Source organism: Cryptomeria japonica, chromosome 2 (genome assembly GCF_030272615.1).
Source record: "Cryptomeria japonica chromosome 2, Sugi_1.0, whole genome shotgun sequence".
NCBI lineage: Eukaryota > Viridiplantae > Streptophyta > Pinopsida > Cupressales > Cupressaceae > Cryptomeria > Cryptomeria japonica.
The window spans coordinates 230,975,946-230,994,896 of record NC_081406.1 but is presented as its reverse complement, the minus strand read 5'-3'; the positions used below and the strand labels follow the sequence as shown (position 1 = coordinate 230,994,896).

Sequence of the window (18,951 nt, the reverse complement as noted above, 5' to 3'; positions counted from 1 at the left end):
CCTGGTGATTTGAGATCAACCAACCATTCAGTGAACAAATGGCTTAGAATAAATTCTAAGCTAAACACCTCGACAATCCCAGATATATCACATAAATAACTCTGGATTTTCTTAAAGTTCTGATACATGGGTGACAGAAGTTAAAATAACTAAACAAATGCACTAATAGACTAGTAAATTTCAATAAAAGTTTACAAGTTTGTTTATTGGTAGAAAATTTTCTTATTAAATTCCAAACACATAAGAATATGAAGAGAAACAATAATAAGGCTTAAGATATGCACATGCATTGAATTCTTATCAATTGATTGAAAATGTCGTTATCTCCAAGGTCCCCAATACCATGTTTTTAAAAATAATGGCATTCCCCCCCTAGTTTCCCTGTTATCTCCAGGTGATTAGGGTTTTTATTTTTATTTTCTATCATGATGATGATTATCAAATATTAATATAATTAATTTATTTGAATACTTTAAATTTTTATTTAATTTAATTTTTTCAAATTTTTAAGGGTTTTGGTATTTGACATTCTTTTAATATATCCATTGTGTATTCCATTCCATGTTTCCTTACTCTTTTTTTTTCATCTCAGTTGCTTATTTGACTGTTACAGTATTTTGTTCCTCTTTTAGAATTGTTTTTGAAGAACTCTAGTATGGAATCACCATCCAAGTGGTAACCAGAGCAGTTGTCTCCACTGGTGGAAAGTAGTTGTGACTAATTTTATGGGTTGATGCCCACAACAAGATTAAGTGGGAAACAGTTGTTGCCTTTTGAAAAAGACACTGATTTTGTAGCTGGAAGAAAGAACTGAGAAGCATGGCAAGAGACACTAAATCTCTTCATGGGAAATCAAGGTTCCTCAAGTTAGAACCTCATGTATCAAGAATATTCGAATCAATGGAAATATTGGAGAAGTTATGCTCATTGGAAGACACCAAGAGTAAGGGGAAAGCCCACTTTATAGAAGAAGAGAAATTTCATTGTGCAACAAGTCTACCAAAGACAACCTTGGTTCAGAGTTAAAACAAAAATTGAAAATTGACCATTTGAAGGAGTGCTAGACGTGGAAAGGCTCGATCATGGTTGGCCCAATTGAAGGTATATTTTAGTTTGCATATTTGTAGCATATAACAAAACATTTCCTTTGCTAGATTGAGAATGGGAAGGCATGCATTAACTTGGCTTGAAGGTCTTTAATATTTCTTGGTTTCGATAAAACAAGCTGTAATTAATTCATGGGAATGTTTTTAAAAAATGATTAGAAACATTTTAATCCAATATGTCATAGAGATGAAAAATATATGGAGTGGCAATTTTTGAAATTGAATGAAGGAAAAAGTGTGCAGGAAGACACTGGTGAGTTTCAAAGAAGGGCTGTCCAAATGGACAAAGATGTGTGGGATTTGGGTGTGTTGGTGGTATACATTGGAGGTCTTTGTAGACATATTCAGAGCTTCATATTGCTCTCAAAACCCAAGGACATTGCCAAGGCATGCTCAGATGATCACTACCTTGAGGCAAACAGTCTACCTTCCTCTTCAAAGGTCCAAGAAGCAGCCAAGACCAAGAAGTTAATGCCATAAGTTCAATGGTCATATGGATGAAATCTGTTGGAATTTACATCTAGAGAAGCATCCACAAGGAAGTGGTGAGGAAGGTAAAAACACTATATGCATACCATTAAGGAACTTGATTGTAGTTCAGATGTTGATTCTAGATTTTATTGCACTACAAAGAAGGTTAGTTTTCATATTCAGGCACAAGAGGAAAAGGAGCAGACAAAATTGTGTCACATTAAGATTTAGGTCAAGAGAAATTGATGCAGTTTTTGCTTCTTGCTCCCAATTAACCTCATTTATTAAAAATTTAAAAGTTGTTGAAAATCCTGTTTTAAAATTGTTCAACACCCCAAGTTATGTATGCTTTGGGTTGGATGAAGAAGGGTGCAGATTAATGTGTTAAATCAGAATTTTATTGATGAAGTGTCCCTGATCTGCCAGCAAGGAGGACCCTCAACGGAAGCACAAAGAGCATTCCCCTTTAGTGGAGGAAGAAGAGTGTTGATTCAGCAACTCCATCTAGTTTAAAAACTTTGACAGTTCAGATATCTTCAGACAGTTTTAACCTTTCAGGCTCTTGGTTAGAGTGGTGTAAGTGTTGGTGGCAGCTCACTGAGGCAGCCATTCCTCATCTTCTGATTTTTCATAGGTTTTAGGGACCAAATGCTTCTGTATTGGGGAGTTGTGATTTGTAAATGGATTAGAAAATTTCGCTGCATTATGGATCCATGATGAAATAGAATGCAACTATGACACTTTTGATAAAGGAAGCAGGTGTTTTTGGCAGAAATTAAAGAAGTTTTGAGCATCTTTACAAAAACTGCTGGTTTCGATAGGGGGTTGTGTATGCAACTGCTGCTTTCAAAAAGCAGCAGTTATGCAACTGCCAGGGCAATTAGCAATTGTTTTGCCCTGCATCTGGGAATGGCCCATGACATTTTGAACACTGCACTGTGAACTTCATGGCATTTTTTCACCTTATATTTGGGTTTGCAAATGTATAAATAGACATTGTCAATGCGAATTAGCATATAGGGAAAACATTCAAGTAATGTAAATATGAAATTTTCAGACACTTGGTGAGCAATTGAGAGTTAATATTGATCTTAGAGGAAGAACGCTGTATGATCTTGCTTGTTGTTTTCCCAAGAGGCCTAAGAATTTAATTGGATTGGAGATAGCAGACGAGGAGGCCATAAACCTCAGTTACCTCACTCTTGTTGGAGTATTCTCTTGGAATTCCTTCCATTCATTGTTTTCTTACTCTAATCTATGAGGTTCAATTGCTTATTTAATTGCTACTGTATTTTGTTCCTCTTTAAAATCTGTAATTGAAAAACTATACCAATAAATCTCCATCTTAGTTTTCAGATCGCAAATAATGTGAGCTTGCATGTGTGAAAGGATGGATGACATGTAGCATCTTGATTCAGCATAAATTTGAGTTAGTAGGTGTTACTAGCTATTTAAAACAAAATGAAATGAAATTAATTTTTATGCTATTTTGAGTGTGACATTTAAAAGAAAAAAATAATGACTAGCCATTATTATTACTCTTTCATTGTTGATAAACAGTTTTGCAACATCACCAGTTACTAGCGTTTTACATTGCATAAAAAGATCATGTATAAGAGTAGCCATTGAAATTAGGGAAAAACACTTACATTTCTCTTTGATACATTTTCTGTATTCCTAACACAGTAATTAGGAGAATAGAATCTCCAGGACTAATTAATAAATTCTGAATCATAATCAGTCCAATCACATTTTAAATTAAGGATTCTGGTGAAGCTGACAACGGATCAAACATTTTTTTGTCATGGATTAATAAATCAACAAGCCAAATTGTATCTGCAACAATTATAGGGAGAAATAGATGCTCTTTTTTTAATTTTAGGCTAATGCTAATATGCAAATTTAAAAAATATGGTCCTTTTCACGCCATTGTGTGGAAGACTATGCTTACCAATAAGACACTTCCCCATACATATAATTAATTTTGGGCATTCATCTTTGAAGTCAGTGCATGCATGTGATTGCTCACAGACCTAAACATTGCCTTTCTCCTTTGGGCACCAGATATTTTTGAATTTAAGAATTAATAATCAGACATGTAAATTTATGCTTTATTTTCTTGTGTCAGGTTTTGAAGATCTATTTGTGATCATTAATCCAAGGTCCATGCCATGGGTGGGTCAAGGAACTGGTTTAAGACACTACTTGGTCTTAAAAAATCAGCAAAGACATCTCATTCGGACAAACAAGAACATGTGAGTTAAGATCATGTTCTCTTTCTAAATCCCCAGTGAGATTTTGGTAATATTCTTCAGTTCTAAATACACTATATTGCTCCCCTTTTCTATCATGGAATACATGTGATTTCTTTGCATTCTAGTTCCTGATTTTGCAATCAAGACAATTTCAAATTGCAGGTTGTCTTAAACGCAATGTGTTTACAAAGCTAGAACATTTGGAAATTATAATCATCCTATTCTCACCTATCATACCATAACTTTTGCAAGCATTGAAGTGTATGAGTTTTTAGCATTATGACTTGGATCTAATATATAACGTAGATGGCATTATTGTTTTTCTGACTGTGAATTAATTATATTGAAACATACTAGGTAGAACAATATATTGGTCGGAGTATGACGAACTGAGGAAATGTATACAAACATGTCTAAGGCTTGTCAACAAAGATCAGAAAAAAAAGGGTTGAAACCCCTAGCATAAATAACTGAACTGCAGGAATGCTGATAGAAAGTAGAACATAGGTGATAGGGCTAAATACTACTAAACTAAATAAAAAATGCACTCTGCAGAGTGATTGGCAAACAAATAGATCTTCGAAAAAATTAAAACAAACTAATTTAGCAATGATCAAAGCCTAAAATCCACTCTGATTGCTCTAAACTGCTACACTTTCTGGAAACCATGCAATTAAGAGAGGCTGTTGGCAAGCTGGAAGCTCCAGGCACTAGAATAGCACAGAGAAAGCAGACTTTAGCAAATGGAGAGCTAAAAATGAGGAACATGGATGCTGTTAGGACAAGCTAGATAAATCATAACCATAGTCCTAAAAGACAAGGGCATAGTCCTTGAAACAGAAACCTATCTGTTAAAACATGAACCAGAAAGATAAATCTCAAAATCTGAAACTAGAAAAATTAATAATGATACTGTTGGAATTAAGCCACACCCGAACCGATGATGGACTGGTCCAAGAGGGGCCAGTAGTTTAGTGGTAGAGCACTCCAGCAGCGTATGGAAGGTCCTTGGTTCGAGTCCTAGCTGGTCCATGTCTCAACATGGTATCAGAGCCAGGTCCAGGCTAGGAGCCCCAAGCACACGAGAGGTGTGGCTTAAGGGGGGGTGTTAGTGTTGGAAATAAGCCACACCCAGACTGATGATGGACTCGAACCTAGGACCTTCCATACGCTGCTGGAGTGCTCTACCACTGAGCTACTGGACCCTCTTGGACCAGTCCATCATTGGTCCGGGTGTGGCTTATTTCCAACACTAACAAATAAGAACAAGATACAGAAAAATTTTATCCTGGGAAAACCCTCCCCCTGAGGGTGAAAAACCCAGCCACACCAAAAATCAAGTTTTATTGAAGGCACAAATTTAAATACAGAGCTCTCAAGCTTAACAATCAATCATCTAATCATGATTGATAGCACTTAACAAACAAAAGAAGAAGCTGACAATATCACAGCTAACTGAAGGCTTTAACAAATCTGCTAACAAGGGCATAGTCCTTGAAACAGAAACCTAAAACCCTCCACCTGAGGGTGAAAAACCCAGCCACACCAAAAATCAAGTTTTATTGAAGGCACAAATATAAATACAAAGCTCTCAAGCTTAACAATCAATCATCTAATCATGATTGATAGCACTTAACAAACAAAAGAAGAAGCTGACAATATCACAGCTAACTGAAGGCTTTAACAAATCTGCTAACAAATAGAATTGCTGAAGAAGAATTGAACCAAAATCTTCACGCATGCCGATGAAATCTTTCTTCTGAACTTCACCTGTCTCCTGAAAAACAATCTGCAAATACCTGATAATGACAAAGTGCGAGCCAAATATCAATAATGCGAAGGAAGATGAAGATTCAACACTTCACGTAAAATAATACTAAAAAACAGCAGTTAGCAGTTACATTGTAAAACGATTCATACACCAATATCAATCGAGCCACTAAGGCAACGAAAACTGAAACTCTCGACAGATAAGATACGAAGAGAAAGGAAAATAACGCTTTTCCAGCTAGCATTCATGATGCACTCATGACGGTGACGGCAAACAAGGAACTCGAAACATATACAGCTGTAATGAAGCAAATAAGAAACTGACAGAAACAATAAGAACGAATAAGGAAGACAGAAATACAACCAAGCAAATAAAATGAAGTCTCCTGCAGCTACAACCATTAACACTATCTGCCACTTGATAGGAAGGTGGATGTAGGAAAGGGATCATGTACTAGCTCGTTGTTGAGCTACTAGAAATTATGATGCAGGAGATTCAGCAAATGAATGAACCAAATAACTGCAGCTTTAGCCTCTTCATAATAGACACCCCATGGGGGTGGCAAGAGAAGAAGAGAGAAGAATGGAGTTGCTTCCTCCTTGGCTGACAGCCTGACCCTAATATAGTTGTAACACTTGATTCAAGATATTGCATTTTGTTGGACTCTCATGGCAGGAGATATTTTGGACTATTACAGTGAGTAGATGGTGTAATTATTACTTTAAGGCGTTTTTAAAGTATATTACATATCTGGGGCACAATAATATCCTCCATGTCTTGTGTTGTATGATGTTGGATATGTCAGCATTTTTTTATTGCAGTTGTGGCTCTTTACACATGGTATCATAACATCATAGGCTTAGTTTCCTCGGTATATGTCAGCATTTCTATTATTGCATTTGTGGCTCTTTACACATGGTATCATAACATCATAGGCTTAGCTTTCTAGATAAACAAAATGAAAAGCACTAGTGTCAAAGAAAGCATATATGCTTTCATAAACTAAAACAAAAAACAACCGAACTGCCTACACAAAAACCTGACTCTCCCTTCTTGACATGTCAAGTAGAGATTCATCTTGCATCGGTCTCTAACCTTCTTTGAGTAAGTCTTTCATCTTGCATTTGTCTCTAATCTTCTTTAAGGAAGTTTTCTTTTATTCTGAACTATTTTCCAGTGGTGGGAACTATAATTCGTTGAATTTTTACCAATTTTCCCGAAAGCCAATATTGAATCCCCTAAAAGAGGTGACACCTCCACCTTTAGAGGCAGAGAGAGGAGGATCAAGCCCACTCTCTGAATTTTCTAAAAGAGGTGACACTCCCACCTTGGGAGAAGATGCTAGAATCTTTGATGGAGAATGGCACACTGCAGAAACAAGAACCTTAGAAGAAGTTTTAGTCTCCAAAGACACAAGAGTGACAAGAACTGAATTTTTTTGGGAAGAATGTGTTGATGGTGTAGTTTATAGCCCGCTTGCACCCAATAGACTGCTTGAAGAATTAATCCTTTTTGCTACAGAGGAAGCTTTTGGGCAAGTAATCCAACCCACAAGGATCTGTGCAAAAGTGATTTGAGAATGAAAATGGATTTTTTTGAGACATCAATGAATTTCCCAATGAAAAAGAGCTAGAGATTGCCCAAAATTGCAATAAGATGTTTGGAAAAGGTCTTAGTAACAGGGTTGAAATTTGTGAACCATGGTTTGAGAAACAAAGAAGCTTCGTCCCAAGACCACCGCCCCTCTTGAATCAATATATCTTGATCCTTAGTATATTCATAGATCGCAAGGAAGAAATATTTCTCATAATGGCAAATGAATAGTTTTTCTAGAAAGGGTTTCCAATGCTTGGAAATTCACTTATCCAGATCAATCAAGCTTGGCCAAAAATTATGAAACCAACAAATCAAGATATGTCCCATTTGTGCCTTTTTGTCCTCTAGAATTTTTGCCTCAAAATCCACAAGTTTAATTGGAAATCATTTCTAGCATTGGGAAGCTTTGAATTGGATTGAGAAAATGATTGTTTCCCCTAGTTTTAGCACTCACAAAAGTTACAAAAGCTTTAGGATTATTCAAACATGAGGGCTTGAGACTCCCCTACTCTAGCTATTCTAGTTGAAGGAACCTTTGTGAAAAATTCCTATGTAAGGCACTCATTAGATTATGAGGGGCTGCTATTCCGATGTCGAAGGCGTTTTGCCATCGGCTACATCGCTGTTGAATGCCACATCTCCAAGCCACATTCAAGAAACAAGCTACTTAGTGGGAAGATGCCCCTCCACAACATTTCACTATGGAGGGACCTTTTGTGGACTCTTTCAACACTTCGGATCCTGAGGAAAACATGAAAAGCAATCATGCCTTAGGGCCCGCTGTGTCTCCTTCGATTCCTTCCGAGGATGACAAATTGGCAAAAGTTAAGAGCTCAAAATTGAATGAAGGTAATTTGATCCCTGTGGCGGGTGGAGGGGCATAAATGTAGGCTTCTCTTTCTCCTCCACAAACCACTCAGCTAGGTGTTGCTCATGTGGCTTGCTTGGGTAATGTCTTTTTGAAGATTTTAATGCTCTCTTTAGAGAGTTCTGCCTTGCTTTCTCATGAGATCTCTTATGCCCCCTCTTTGTCCCTTTCCGCCACATAGAGGGAATGTGAGGTGGGTGTGTCCGAGGAGGGAAATAATAATGTGGTGTAGTCATCGGTTAGGAGGGATCTCCAAGAGATCAATCCGGACTGATCAGCAAGAGTAAACACAACGGAAACACAAGGATATGATGGAGGCAATGCATAACATAATGTATTATATCATGAAAACTGATTACAATCAACCGGTAATAGTTGGTTACATAAATTGGCTCACTGGCCTGCTAAAACAAGCTACTTAGTGGGAAGATGCCCCTCCACAACATTTCACTATGGAGGGGACCTTTTGTGGACTCTTTCAACACTTAAGATCCTGAGGAAAACATGAAAAGCAATCATGCCTTAGGGCCCACTGTGTCTCCTTCGATTCCTTCCTAGGATGACAGATTGGCAAAAGTTAAGAGCTCAGAATTGAATGAAGGTAATTTGATCGCTGTGGTGGGTGGAGGGGTATAAATGTAGGCTTCTCTTTCTCCTCCACAAACCACTCAGCTAGGTGTCGCTCATGTGGCTTGCTTGGGTAATGACTTTTTGAAGATTTTAATGCTCTCTTTAGAGAGTTCTGCCTTGCTTTCTCATGAGATCTCTTATGCCCCCTCTTTGTCCCTTTCCGCCACATGGAGGGAATGTGAGGTTGGTGTGTCCGAGGAGGGAAATAATAATGTGGTGTAGTCATCGGTTAGGAGGGATCTCCAAGAGATCAATCCGGACCGATCAGCAAGAGTAAACACAACGGAAACACAAGGATATGATGGAGGCAATGCATAACAGAATGTATTATATCATGAAAACTGATTACAATCAACCGGTAATAGTTGGTTATAGAAATTGGCTCACTAGCCTGCTAAAACATGCTTAATTACAGAATAGGTCACAACCGGGACCTCAAATCTTTAGATCTATCTTCTATGTTCTATATCTCAACTTATTCCTATTCTAATGCTCAATTACAATGATTTTTACGATCCAAGGGCATCCGGTTGGCCCAAAAGGATCAAATGCCGAAGAACAAGACCTAATGTGTAAAAACAAGGTTGGCCTTTGCTAAAGCAATTCCTCTGGAAAATCCAAAGGATAAAGTGTAAAGAGGTCGGCCACACGCCAAGGAACATTTAAATCAACTCTTAGGGCTCTGCAAGCTATGAAAGGGATTTGGTAGATTCCGGTAGATTACAAATGCAAATAGGTCTAGGCAGCCGGTACTAGAAAACTGTCACGAAAGCCGGTAGTGGTAACTTGCTGGAAAATTATCCAAATGCTCTGTGGTATGGGAATAAGGTAGATGATCAAGTCCTCAAGCAAAAATCCAACTCCTTGAGATCTGGTGAGCCAATGCCAGAAAATGTAGAATGAAATGCTGAAACTGCAAAACAGAAGGGAAATATTTTTGGTTGATGCACGATTGCCAAAAACCGGGGATGCTCCTGCATTAGACATTCGGGGTTGTTGTAAAAAAGTGAGTCTCTCACTTTGCTGGGGTCAGAGGAAAACCAAGGCGGTCTACCTCTGCCTGACAAATCCAAGGTGAATCTTCAACTGGTCTACTTTTCCACTTTACTAGATACTCCTTATATTGATTGCTCCGGGTACTACGCCCAATCCTATTGTCCAAAATGTCTTCAATCTGATCCGGTTCCTTCCGGGGCAACTGTTTCTCCAAGTCTGCAATACTGTCCTCACTGAATTCTGGTTCATGATACTGATGTCGGTCTACAATGTTAAATACAAGTGAAATACTCAGACTATCCGGTAACTCCACTTCATATGCATTTCCAGAACTGAACTTTCTCAAAATCTTGCAAGGTCCAAACTTCCTCATCTGCAACTTGTTATAAGTTCCAACTTGTAATCTTTCTTTTCTCAGATACACCATCACTTCATCGCCAACTTCAAATTCCTTATGTCTCCTCTTCTCATCTGCTTTCTCCTTATACTTGTTGTTCATGTCCTCCAAATGCTGCTCAACTTGAATATGTAAGTCCTTTATGTGATTTGCAAGTTCTTCTGCTTCTGCACTTCTCCGGTCTTCAGTGCTAATTTCTTTTAATTCTGATATACCTCTGGGGTGTGCTCTGGTAACAATCTCAAAAGGTGTCCTTCTGGTACTCCTGTTTACTGAATTATTGTAGGCAAACTTTGCTTGTGTAAGAATCAAATCCCAACTTCTGGTTTTGTCTCTAACTAAGCATCTTAACGAATTTCCCAAGCTTCGGTTAACTACTTCTGTCTGTCCATCAGTTTGTGGATGAAAAGTAGAACTGAACTTCAAATCTGTTTTCATCTTCTTCCAAAGTGTTCTCCAAAAATAACCACAAACTTAGTATCTTTGTCTGAAACTATACTCTAGGCAATCCATGCAATCTCTCCAATTCCTTGAAAAATAGGTCAGCTATATGCACTGCATTTGATGTCTTCTTACAAGGTATGAAATGAGCCATCTTCAATAATCTATCTGCTACTACAAATATAGAATCATTCCCTCTCCGTGTTTTAGGCAATCCAAGTATGAAATCCATGTTGATATCTTCCCGATGTCTCTCTGATCCTGTCAAAGGTTTATAAAATCCCACATTCTGACTACTACCTGTTGTGACGTTTTCACACATCGCCTCATTGCAAATGGAGACCCCCTACTTTTTAGGCCCTTTCGATCTTTCGGCTTTGTTTTTTTTGGGTCATTTCGCAACAGTCTCGTCAATCTCTTTAGTTTGTGAGTGTTCGGGGGTCATTTTGATTTAATCTGCTTTTCGTTTGAGCGAGTTTGGTGAAGTCTAGGGCCTGTTGTCTTTTTTAGGGTTTCTGCCTTCTATCCTAGATTTTAGGGGTTTCTGTTAGGGTTTTGAAGAAACTAAACATACAACTGGAATCAGGACCCTTCAAGGAACCTCCTAGTAAAATTTGAGCCAAAACGGAGTAACTTTCTATTTTTAGAAAGTTCCTATTTTTAGGGATTTTACTGAGTCCTCAATGTTGTCATTTTGCCAAAAATCAAACATACATATTTTTAGTAAGTCATTCCTGTGTTTTGTCTAGGGATCTAATGCTAACACTTTAAAGGTTTCTATTTTTGGAAAGTTTGTTTTGACAAAACCATCCGAGCAAGGTGACAAAGATTAGGCATTTGCAACTATTTCTAATTCCGGAAAGTCAAAAAGCAGACAGAGAAAGCTAGAAGATGGTTGAGTGCTGGAAGCCCACTCCTGAAATGGAAAGCTCGGGAAAATTCTCTAAGTCTGGAAAAATCATCCCATATTCTTACAAAGTGCCAAAATCAAGGAGGCATGGAGGATTCACAAATTTCATTGAATCCTCCACCAATGCAAAATTCTGCCCAAGATGAAGGACATGTGCCAAAATCAAGGAGGCATGGAGGATTCACAAATTTCATTGAATCCTCCGCCAATGCAAAATTCTGCCCAAGATGAAGGACAGGCGCCAAAATCAAGGAGGCATGGAGGACTCACAAATTTCATTGAATCCTCCACCAATGCAAAATTCCGCCCCAGGCCAAGGACATGCGCCAAAATGAAGGAGGCACCAAAGTCAAGAAGTCATGGAGAATTCACAAAATTGATGAAATTCCATCTCCAGCGAAAATCCACGCCTAGGATTGAAAATTCAAAAAATCTTCTAAGGTATCAAAAGTAAAAATCCCCTAGGACAAATTTTTGAAATTTCTATTTTTAGTCACCGAATCTTGGCAGAATGTGGAAAATTTTATAGATTCGAAATCGTGGTGAAATTCTCTATCTCTTGGACCCAGGTCCTTGTTGACGTGTATTTTGTACACGATCATACACAGAATAAAATACCATTAGGCATCTTATCCTCTCTTGAGAAAATAGTCTCTAACTGCTGAAGATCTGCAAAAAGGATCAGTTAGATAGACTCCAAGGTTCTTTTAGTGGGGTCTCCACGTGTGGACAAGCTTTTTTAGTGGTATGATGTGATTTGCTGTTTCCTTCAAGGCGTCTTACGGATTCAATAGCTCGAAGATTTCACTAATCTAAAAAGAACTTTCAAAAAATGGAAAAGATAGGGCTTAAGAGGTCTAATCTAGCCTAACCCTATGAACGACTTAGCATGAATGAGATTTGGCAAGACTCAACCAATTTCAATTTTGCCATGAGACAACAACTCAACTGAAATTAGTGCGATCTTCTAAGGTAACAATGATGTTCAATGCATCAAAGATCAAGGACACTACTACGAAGGTACATATCCTAGATACGAAAATGCTTGAAGGTTAAGGACTCAAGGTGTTTTCCAGTCGACCACGCAAGGCGTTCTTACAATCAGCAAGAAGCTAGTGGTTTGGATTGCGAATCCTACCAAATATCAAATCTCACACTTAGTCTTTCTAATTAACAAACTACTTTGATTGAGCGTGATTCAAGTACATCCAACAACCATGAAGATAACTCAAGGAACTTGCAACAAAACACCATAACTTCAATATTTTATTGATTTCCAAGTCATCATATACAACAATTGCTTGAACTTCTCTCTTCAAGACTCAATCTTGCTACAAAATAAAAATTGCTTACAATTCTAATCTCTCTATTTTGCTCTTAACTCTATTCTCTATTAACTGACTATTACAAATGAAATGAAAATGGGGGTATAAATAGCATCCCCAATTACAATGAAAGGTCCAGATCGAAAGCAAACCAACGGACAAGATCATGACACCTAAACCCTAATTAGGGTTTATTACAAATGACCTCCTTTTTACTGAACAATATTAAATACATAGCCAAATATTAAATTTGGCACGAAAATCTAGGAGGTATCAACCAATGAGAAATAAGATGTCATGTCATCTGTAACAACCTTTCATCTAGAATCTTATTCCCTTTCCAATTTTCCTTCTTAGCATATGCAATGAATTTTGTCACAATTCCTTCGATTTCTGTGATTGGAATCTCGGGAAGATTCTTGATACTCTCTTCTAAGTGGATAACTTGATCAAATGCATCTAGAAGAGCCGTGTCCCAAGTAGGTTCAAGTTCCTTTGTTCTATCAATCAGGAGCATGGTGGCATACATCTGATCATACTGCTCATCTGTAACATCTGCGTCCTTGCGAAAGATGATAGTGATTCTATCCTCAAACTCTTGTAAATCCACATCTGTCTCGACCTCGATCCTCCTGCCAAGAATGGTACGAAGTACCTCAAATACTCTGTCCTGGATCAGATTGATCACCTCCTCAACTTGACCACATCTAACGCTGATGTCCTCAAAGAGAACACTCTTTATATGGAGTAAGGTTGACCACTGAAACAAACTGTGAGAATCACCTTCTAAGATCCTCTCTTGTGCTAAAATTTTTCTAGATGTATGTCTTATAACTCTCAAGACAGGGATGACAACGTCCTTGGTATGGGCAAATGCAGCTACTGTTGCCATCAATCTGTGGATTATCTCAAGAACTTGGATAGCCTGATGGGTGATCTTCGACATCCTTGTAATAAACTCAATGGCCACCGTGTGAGATCTATCCATCCAATTACATGTACGCTGAACCATATTCCTGAATCTTTCTGCTTCATTGATTGATTGAAGGGGCAATGCCTGCAATGGTGATCTAACTGGATCCTGACGTCCCAAAGGTTCATTGATGTGACTGAAATATGTTCTCCATGCACCGACCTCTCTCTCAAGCTTTCTATTCTTTTCTACTTCTTCTCTAAACTTATCCTTCAATGCCTCAAATGTGTCGGTGGCATCATCTAAAGTCTGCTCTGCTGTGGATGGTCCTAACTCAATAGTCTGTATATGATAGTCCTCTGCTAGGATCTCACCCTCATATTTGTCTGCTGCCGGTGTAGCTATTTGCAGTTTTCTAGATCCAGTCTCATCTCGAATCATCTTGGACATCTTTGTAGCCTTCTTCTTCTCTGTTGTCATATGTGAGCGTCCAACAAGGCTCTCTAGATCGATTGCACTGTCCTCGTCCTCAATTACGATCACCTTAGTCAATCTCTCCTTCAACCAGTCTGGGATATTTGATCTTGTCTCTTGAACTTGAATTTCTTTGTGTACTACTTCTTCTTGTCTGGGAGGAGATGTTACTTCATTATCATTATCTAAATCATAGTCTTGGAGAGATCCATCGGATGAAACATGCTGTGCCTGTTCTTCCTCCTGTCTATCATTCTGTACCATCGATTCCATGGATTCTTCCACTCGAACTGTTCTATCTTCTGGCCTGGAAGAAGTACCTGGTGTTTGATCTTTGTTAGCACCTTGCTTTTTCTTGGAAGGCTCTTTCTTTTCTGATCTTTCCTTTCTCTTTGAACCTCTCGGATGGAGATTGCCCTCACTGGCACATTGAAGGTTACCTTCACCTGAATTCCTAGGATTAGGATTGCCTTCACTAACACTGGCTCCACCTTCGGCTGGCTTTTCTTCCAAAGTAAAAGACATGGCTATGCCTTGTTCTCTCAACTTCTGATGTTGAATGTCTACCCATCTGCGAGTACAAGACAAGACTGGTGCCATCAAATCATCTAAATCCACGGCCTCGGGCTCATTCCAATTCAAACTAATTGTTTTACTTTCTCTATCATATGAAGATTGGATGTGCCTGCCGTTGTCCTGAGCTTGGTCGGCTACTCTGTAAATCTTACATTTCCTGATGAAATCCAAAGGCAATCTAGAATGTATCTTGCGTTTCACTTCAAGATCATCTAGGAGATTCATCATAAAATCTTCAATTTGGTATTCATGTCTAAATCTTCTACCGACTGTCTCTTCTAAATGTCCATGAGGATCAAAACTATTCCTCCAAGCAAAAGATGAAAAAGGATACAAGGCTAACTCCCTCTCTGCGTCATCCATGGCTGAGACATTGGGACATACCTCAACTGAATTACCCAAAATAATAGGTACCTGAACTCCATTCTGATGTCTGTGTCTGAATGCCTTCACATATGCTGCCAACTGCCTTGTTACTTCAAGTAACACAATTCTATCTGTGGGGTACCTCGGCAACATATATGGAGGTAAAGGACATCCATACACTCTAATGTAAGTGAACTTGGGAAACTGAATGAACCAAGCACCGTACCTCTTGATTAACTCCTGGGCATCCTGAGATAATCTGTTGTGAATCCCTCCTTGCAACGTCCTGGTGATGTTCATCGTGAAAGTATCATTGATTAACTTGTAGTTCTTCCCTGGTGGATGATGCAAGTAGGTATAGGATTCACAAACTCTGACCTCGCCGGGTCCTCTTCCAATCACTCCTCTGTGAGGTAGTCCTGCGTACTCAACGCTCCTGATTAAGGCATAAATGACGTATGAACTCATGTGGAAGGACTTAGTAGCCCTGAGTCTTCTCAACTGTACGTCTAAGCAATGGCTAATTATCCTAGCCCAATGTATTGTACCCTTCCCTTGAACAATCACCTGGATGAAATAAAACATCCATTTCTCAAAATAGAAGGCATGAGGTGCTCCTGTAACTCTGTTGAGCATGGTGATCAAATCTCTGTACTCCTCTTGGAAATCGATCCGGTGTGGTGTGTTCGGTACTTTGCTCAGACGGGAACGACTCTTGAGTAGCCAGTTCTTGTTGATGATGCTTAGACAAGCATCTGGATCGTCATCGTACACTGATCTAGCTCCTTCAATGCTCTTGTATATCATGTCCCTGTGCTCTGGAAGATGGAAGGCTTCACTTATGGCCTCCTCTGAAAGGTACGCCAAAGTGTTTCCCTCATTGGACACAATTGTCCTGGACTGTGGATTGTAATGACGGGCACACTCGATTATCAACTCGTGGCACTGAATAGCTGGAGGAAAACCGGCCGCCTTAATGATGCCACTCTCTATTATTCTCCGGGCGACAGGTGATGGCTTGCCGATGTAAGGGACCTCTCGGAACTTCTTCGTGCTAAAGTTTCCCAAGTTTGTATCTCCAATGTTGCTCCACTTGGACACGATCTTGGTCTCCACCTCTTCAGTCTTCTGATCTTCTTTCATGAGAGCCGAGCGACTGGTGGATGCTCCCGCCTTTGGGGTCGCCATACCTACACAACATTTCATTATAAGAAATAGATTTTGCAATAAATAACGTAGATAAGAGAGATAGGTTTTAGGAAACCTCATGATAAGTCCCTAGAGTTATCATTTCCTAAAAAAAAACAACGATTGAGCTAAGAGATTCAAAATTTCAAAATTCAAAAATGAAATATGACGATGAATGAATAAAGCAATAACAATTAAATCGCCATACCTTGATAGAGAGCTAACTCTAGAATGCAAAAACAAAATTCGCCTAGGCAAAATTTGAGGTATAAGATAATCTTCAATATGATTCCCTCAAAATATACTTCGCCACCTCTGGAGAGAACGTGATCTTCAAGTAATGCCTTAGACGTGGTCTTAAATGATCTCCAAATTCGCCCTTGGTGTGGTCTTAGATGGATCTCCAAGTTCGCCCTTGGTGTGGTCTTCAAATTCGCACCACCTTTTGATAACTACGCGCCACCCTTGGATGAATGAAATTCGCACCACCTTTGGTCTTCAACGCAATTCGCACTCCACACAAGATGATACTAGCGCCACCTTTGGTTTGAAATCGCACCACCTTTGAACACACTTCGCACTATATTCGCCTCTTCTTGATTCGCATGAAGAAAGGTAAAAATGATTATGTAAAAATGAACGTTTCACTCCCCTTATAAATAGCGCTCATACCCTTTCACCTCTTAGGCCGACTTGACAAATAAAACCATTTTTTAAATGATTTGCAATAAAATAACAAGGCCGACTTGCCTAATTGGGCGCTTCAAATCGATTTTTATATTAATTAAATAATTAATTATTAATGCCTTGCGCTTTTTTAAATGAGAATTTCGATTTTTAATAAAGGCAAAAAATAATTAATAAAAGATAACGTCATATTAAATGCTAAATAAAAATGGATTTTCAATTTTTTAATCGATTTAGCATTTAAGGAAATTTAAATTTGTTTGTTTGGCGCCAAAATTGGAAAACAAAGGGACGTACCTCATCGCTCTGGTCCCTTGGAGAGGGACAGGAGCGATTCACCATTTTGTCTTGACTTTTGCATTTCTTACGTCCAACTCCTTCATCTCCACGTTAAAAATCGATCACCTTGATGGTCCTTCGAATTTGATCGCCTTGTGTGCGCATATGGGTGTCCTTTAAGTGCACATCGCCCTGGTCCTTGTCCAAAGGACAGGAGCGATCCTCTTGTTTTCATGTCTATCTTGCATCTTTTAACTTCGATTTTTTTATTGTGGGCGAATAGCATCCTTTGTTCGTGTCTTTTGCGCTTATTCCATTTGCTCGCATGAAGTTTTGAGTGTATTAAAGGGATCATCGCCCTTGTCCCTTGGAGAGGGACAGGAGCGATCCATGTCCTTTCCTTGACCTTGTCAACTTTGCACTTCGATCTTCATTGTAATGCCCTTCAAACGTCGTCCTTCACCTTACCTAACCTTGCTTCGCTTTGATCTTTGAAGGAACGTGCGTGCTTTTGATGATATCGCCCTGGTCCTTGTCCAAAGGACAGGAGCGATGTGAGGCTTTTACATTATTTGGCAAGGTTTGGACGTTCAACACTTTTGCAAATTATCTTCAAACGATGCCTTGGACCATATGCTATCTTAAGACGTCTTGACTTAGCTTGATCTTGAAGCAAAACAAGGAATCCAAAGCAAATCGCCCTGGTCCCTTGGAGAGGGACAGGAGCGATATAGTCTCCATGCTCAAAATAATGATCATTTCACGTTCAAAACTCTTGTTTATCATCCTTTTACCATACCATGGACCCTCTAAAACATTGCAATGTCTTGTCCTTACGTAAATTTTGCATGAAATGGCCAATGCATCTAACATCGCCTTGGTCCCTTCCTAAGGGACAGGAGCGATCTATGTTATAGGGTGTCAATTTCTTCATTTTAACGTCCTTTGAGTGTTTGCGCATGATGAAGACGCCTTGAAATGTCCCTCGCCACCTTGTCTTGACTTGTGTCGACCTTGAACTTCGGAGGAACGACCTTGAACTTGCGTAGGGAGTATTATCATCAATGTATCGCCCTGGTCCCTTGGAGAGGGACAGGAGCGATCCTTCCCTTGTGGCCACTACCTCACTTTGCCAGGTTCCAAGTTTATATTCAACGGATTCGTCCCTCTTCACCCCATTCGTCCATGCCTTGACATTGTTTGGAATTTTGCAAAAAGAGGTAATTATATCAAAAATCGCTCTGGTCCCTTCCTGAGGGACAGGAGCGAACTAGGCATTTAGCACTGTTATGGGCGTCCCAAAAATCTTCAATTTATATTCAATGCGTTCATCTCATGTTTTCCCTTGTTTTTGAACGTAAACTTGCCTTGACCCTTGTCTGGATTTTGCAAAATGGAGGAAATCGCTCTGGTCCCTGGGAGAGGGACGAGAGCTACAAGGTACCTCGCCCTGGTCCCTTGGAGAGGGACAGGAGCGATTTAGTCAATATAGGTCATTTTCCTTCATTTTTTGCATCTCAAATTATATTCATTTGGCAAAGTATCTTCCTTCGGACGTCCTCCAATTGCTGAGTCATCAAAATCTTGCATGGACATGGCGAAATTTGAATTGTAGCTCCGGTCCTTCACTGAGGGACAGGAGCGATTTTCTTCCTGGAGGCCTTTCTGTGCTCATGAAAATCTTCAATTTATATTCAATGGA

The 18,951-nt window shown here is 39.1% G+C and overlaps 1 protein-coding gene across 2 annotated transcripts in view; it reads left to right on the top strand.

Moving 5' to 3' along the window:
- LOC131050161 (protein IQ-DOMAIN 5) overlaps positions 1-18,951 on the top strand; it is a 69,578-nt gene that overhangs the window by 8,922 nt on the left and 41,705 nt on the right. For both annotated transcript variants that reach the window (XM_057984338.2, XM_059216539.1), the window contains one exon: positions 3,706-3,832. In XM_057984338.2, the coding sequence (XP_057840321.2) occupies positions 3,749-3,832 (84 nt within the window). In that variant the 5' untranslated portion in view covers positions 3,706-3,748. The remainder of the gene's footprint in view (positions 1-3,705; positions 3,833-18,951) is intronic.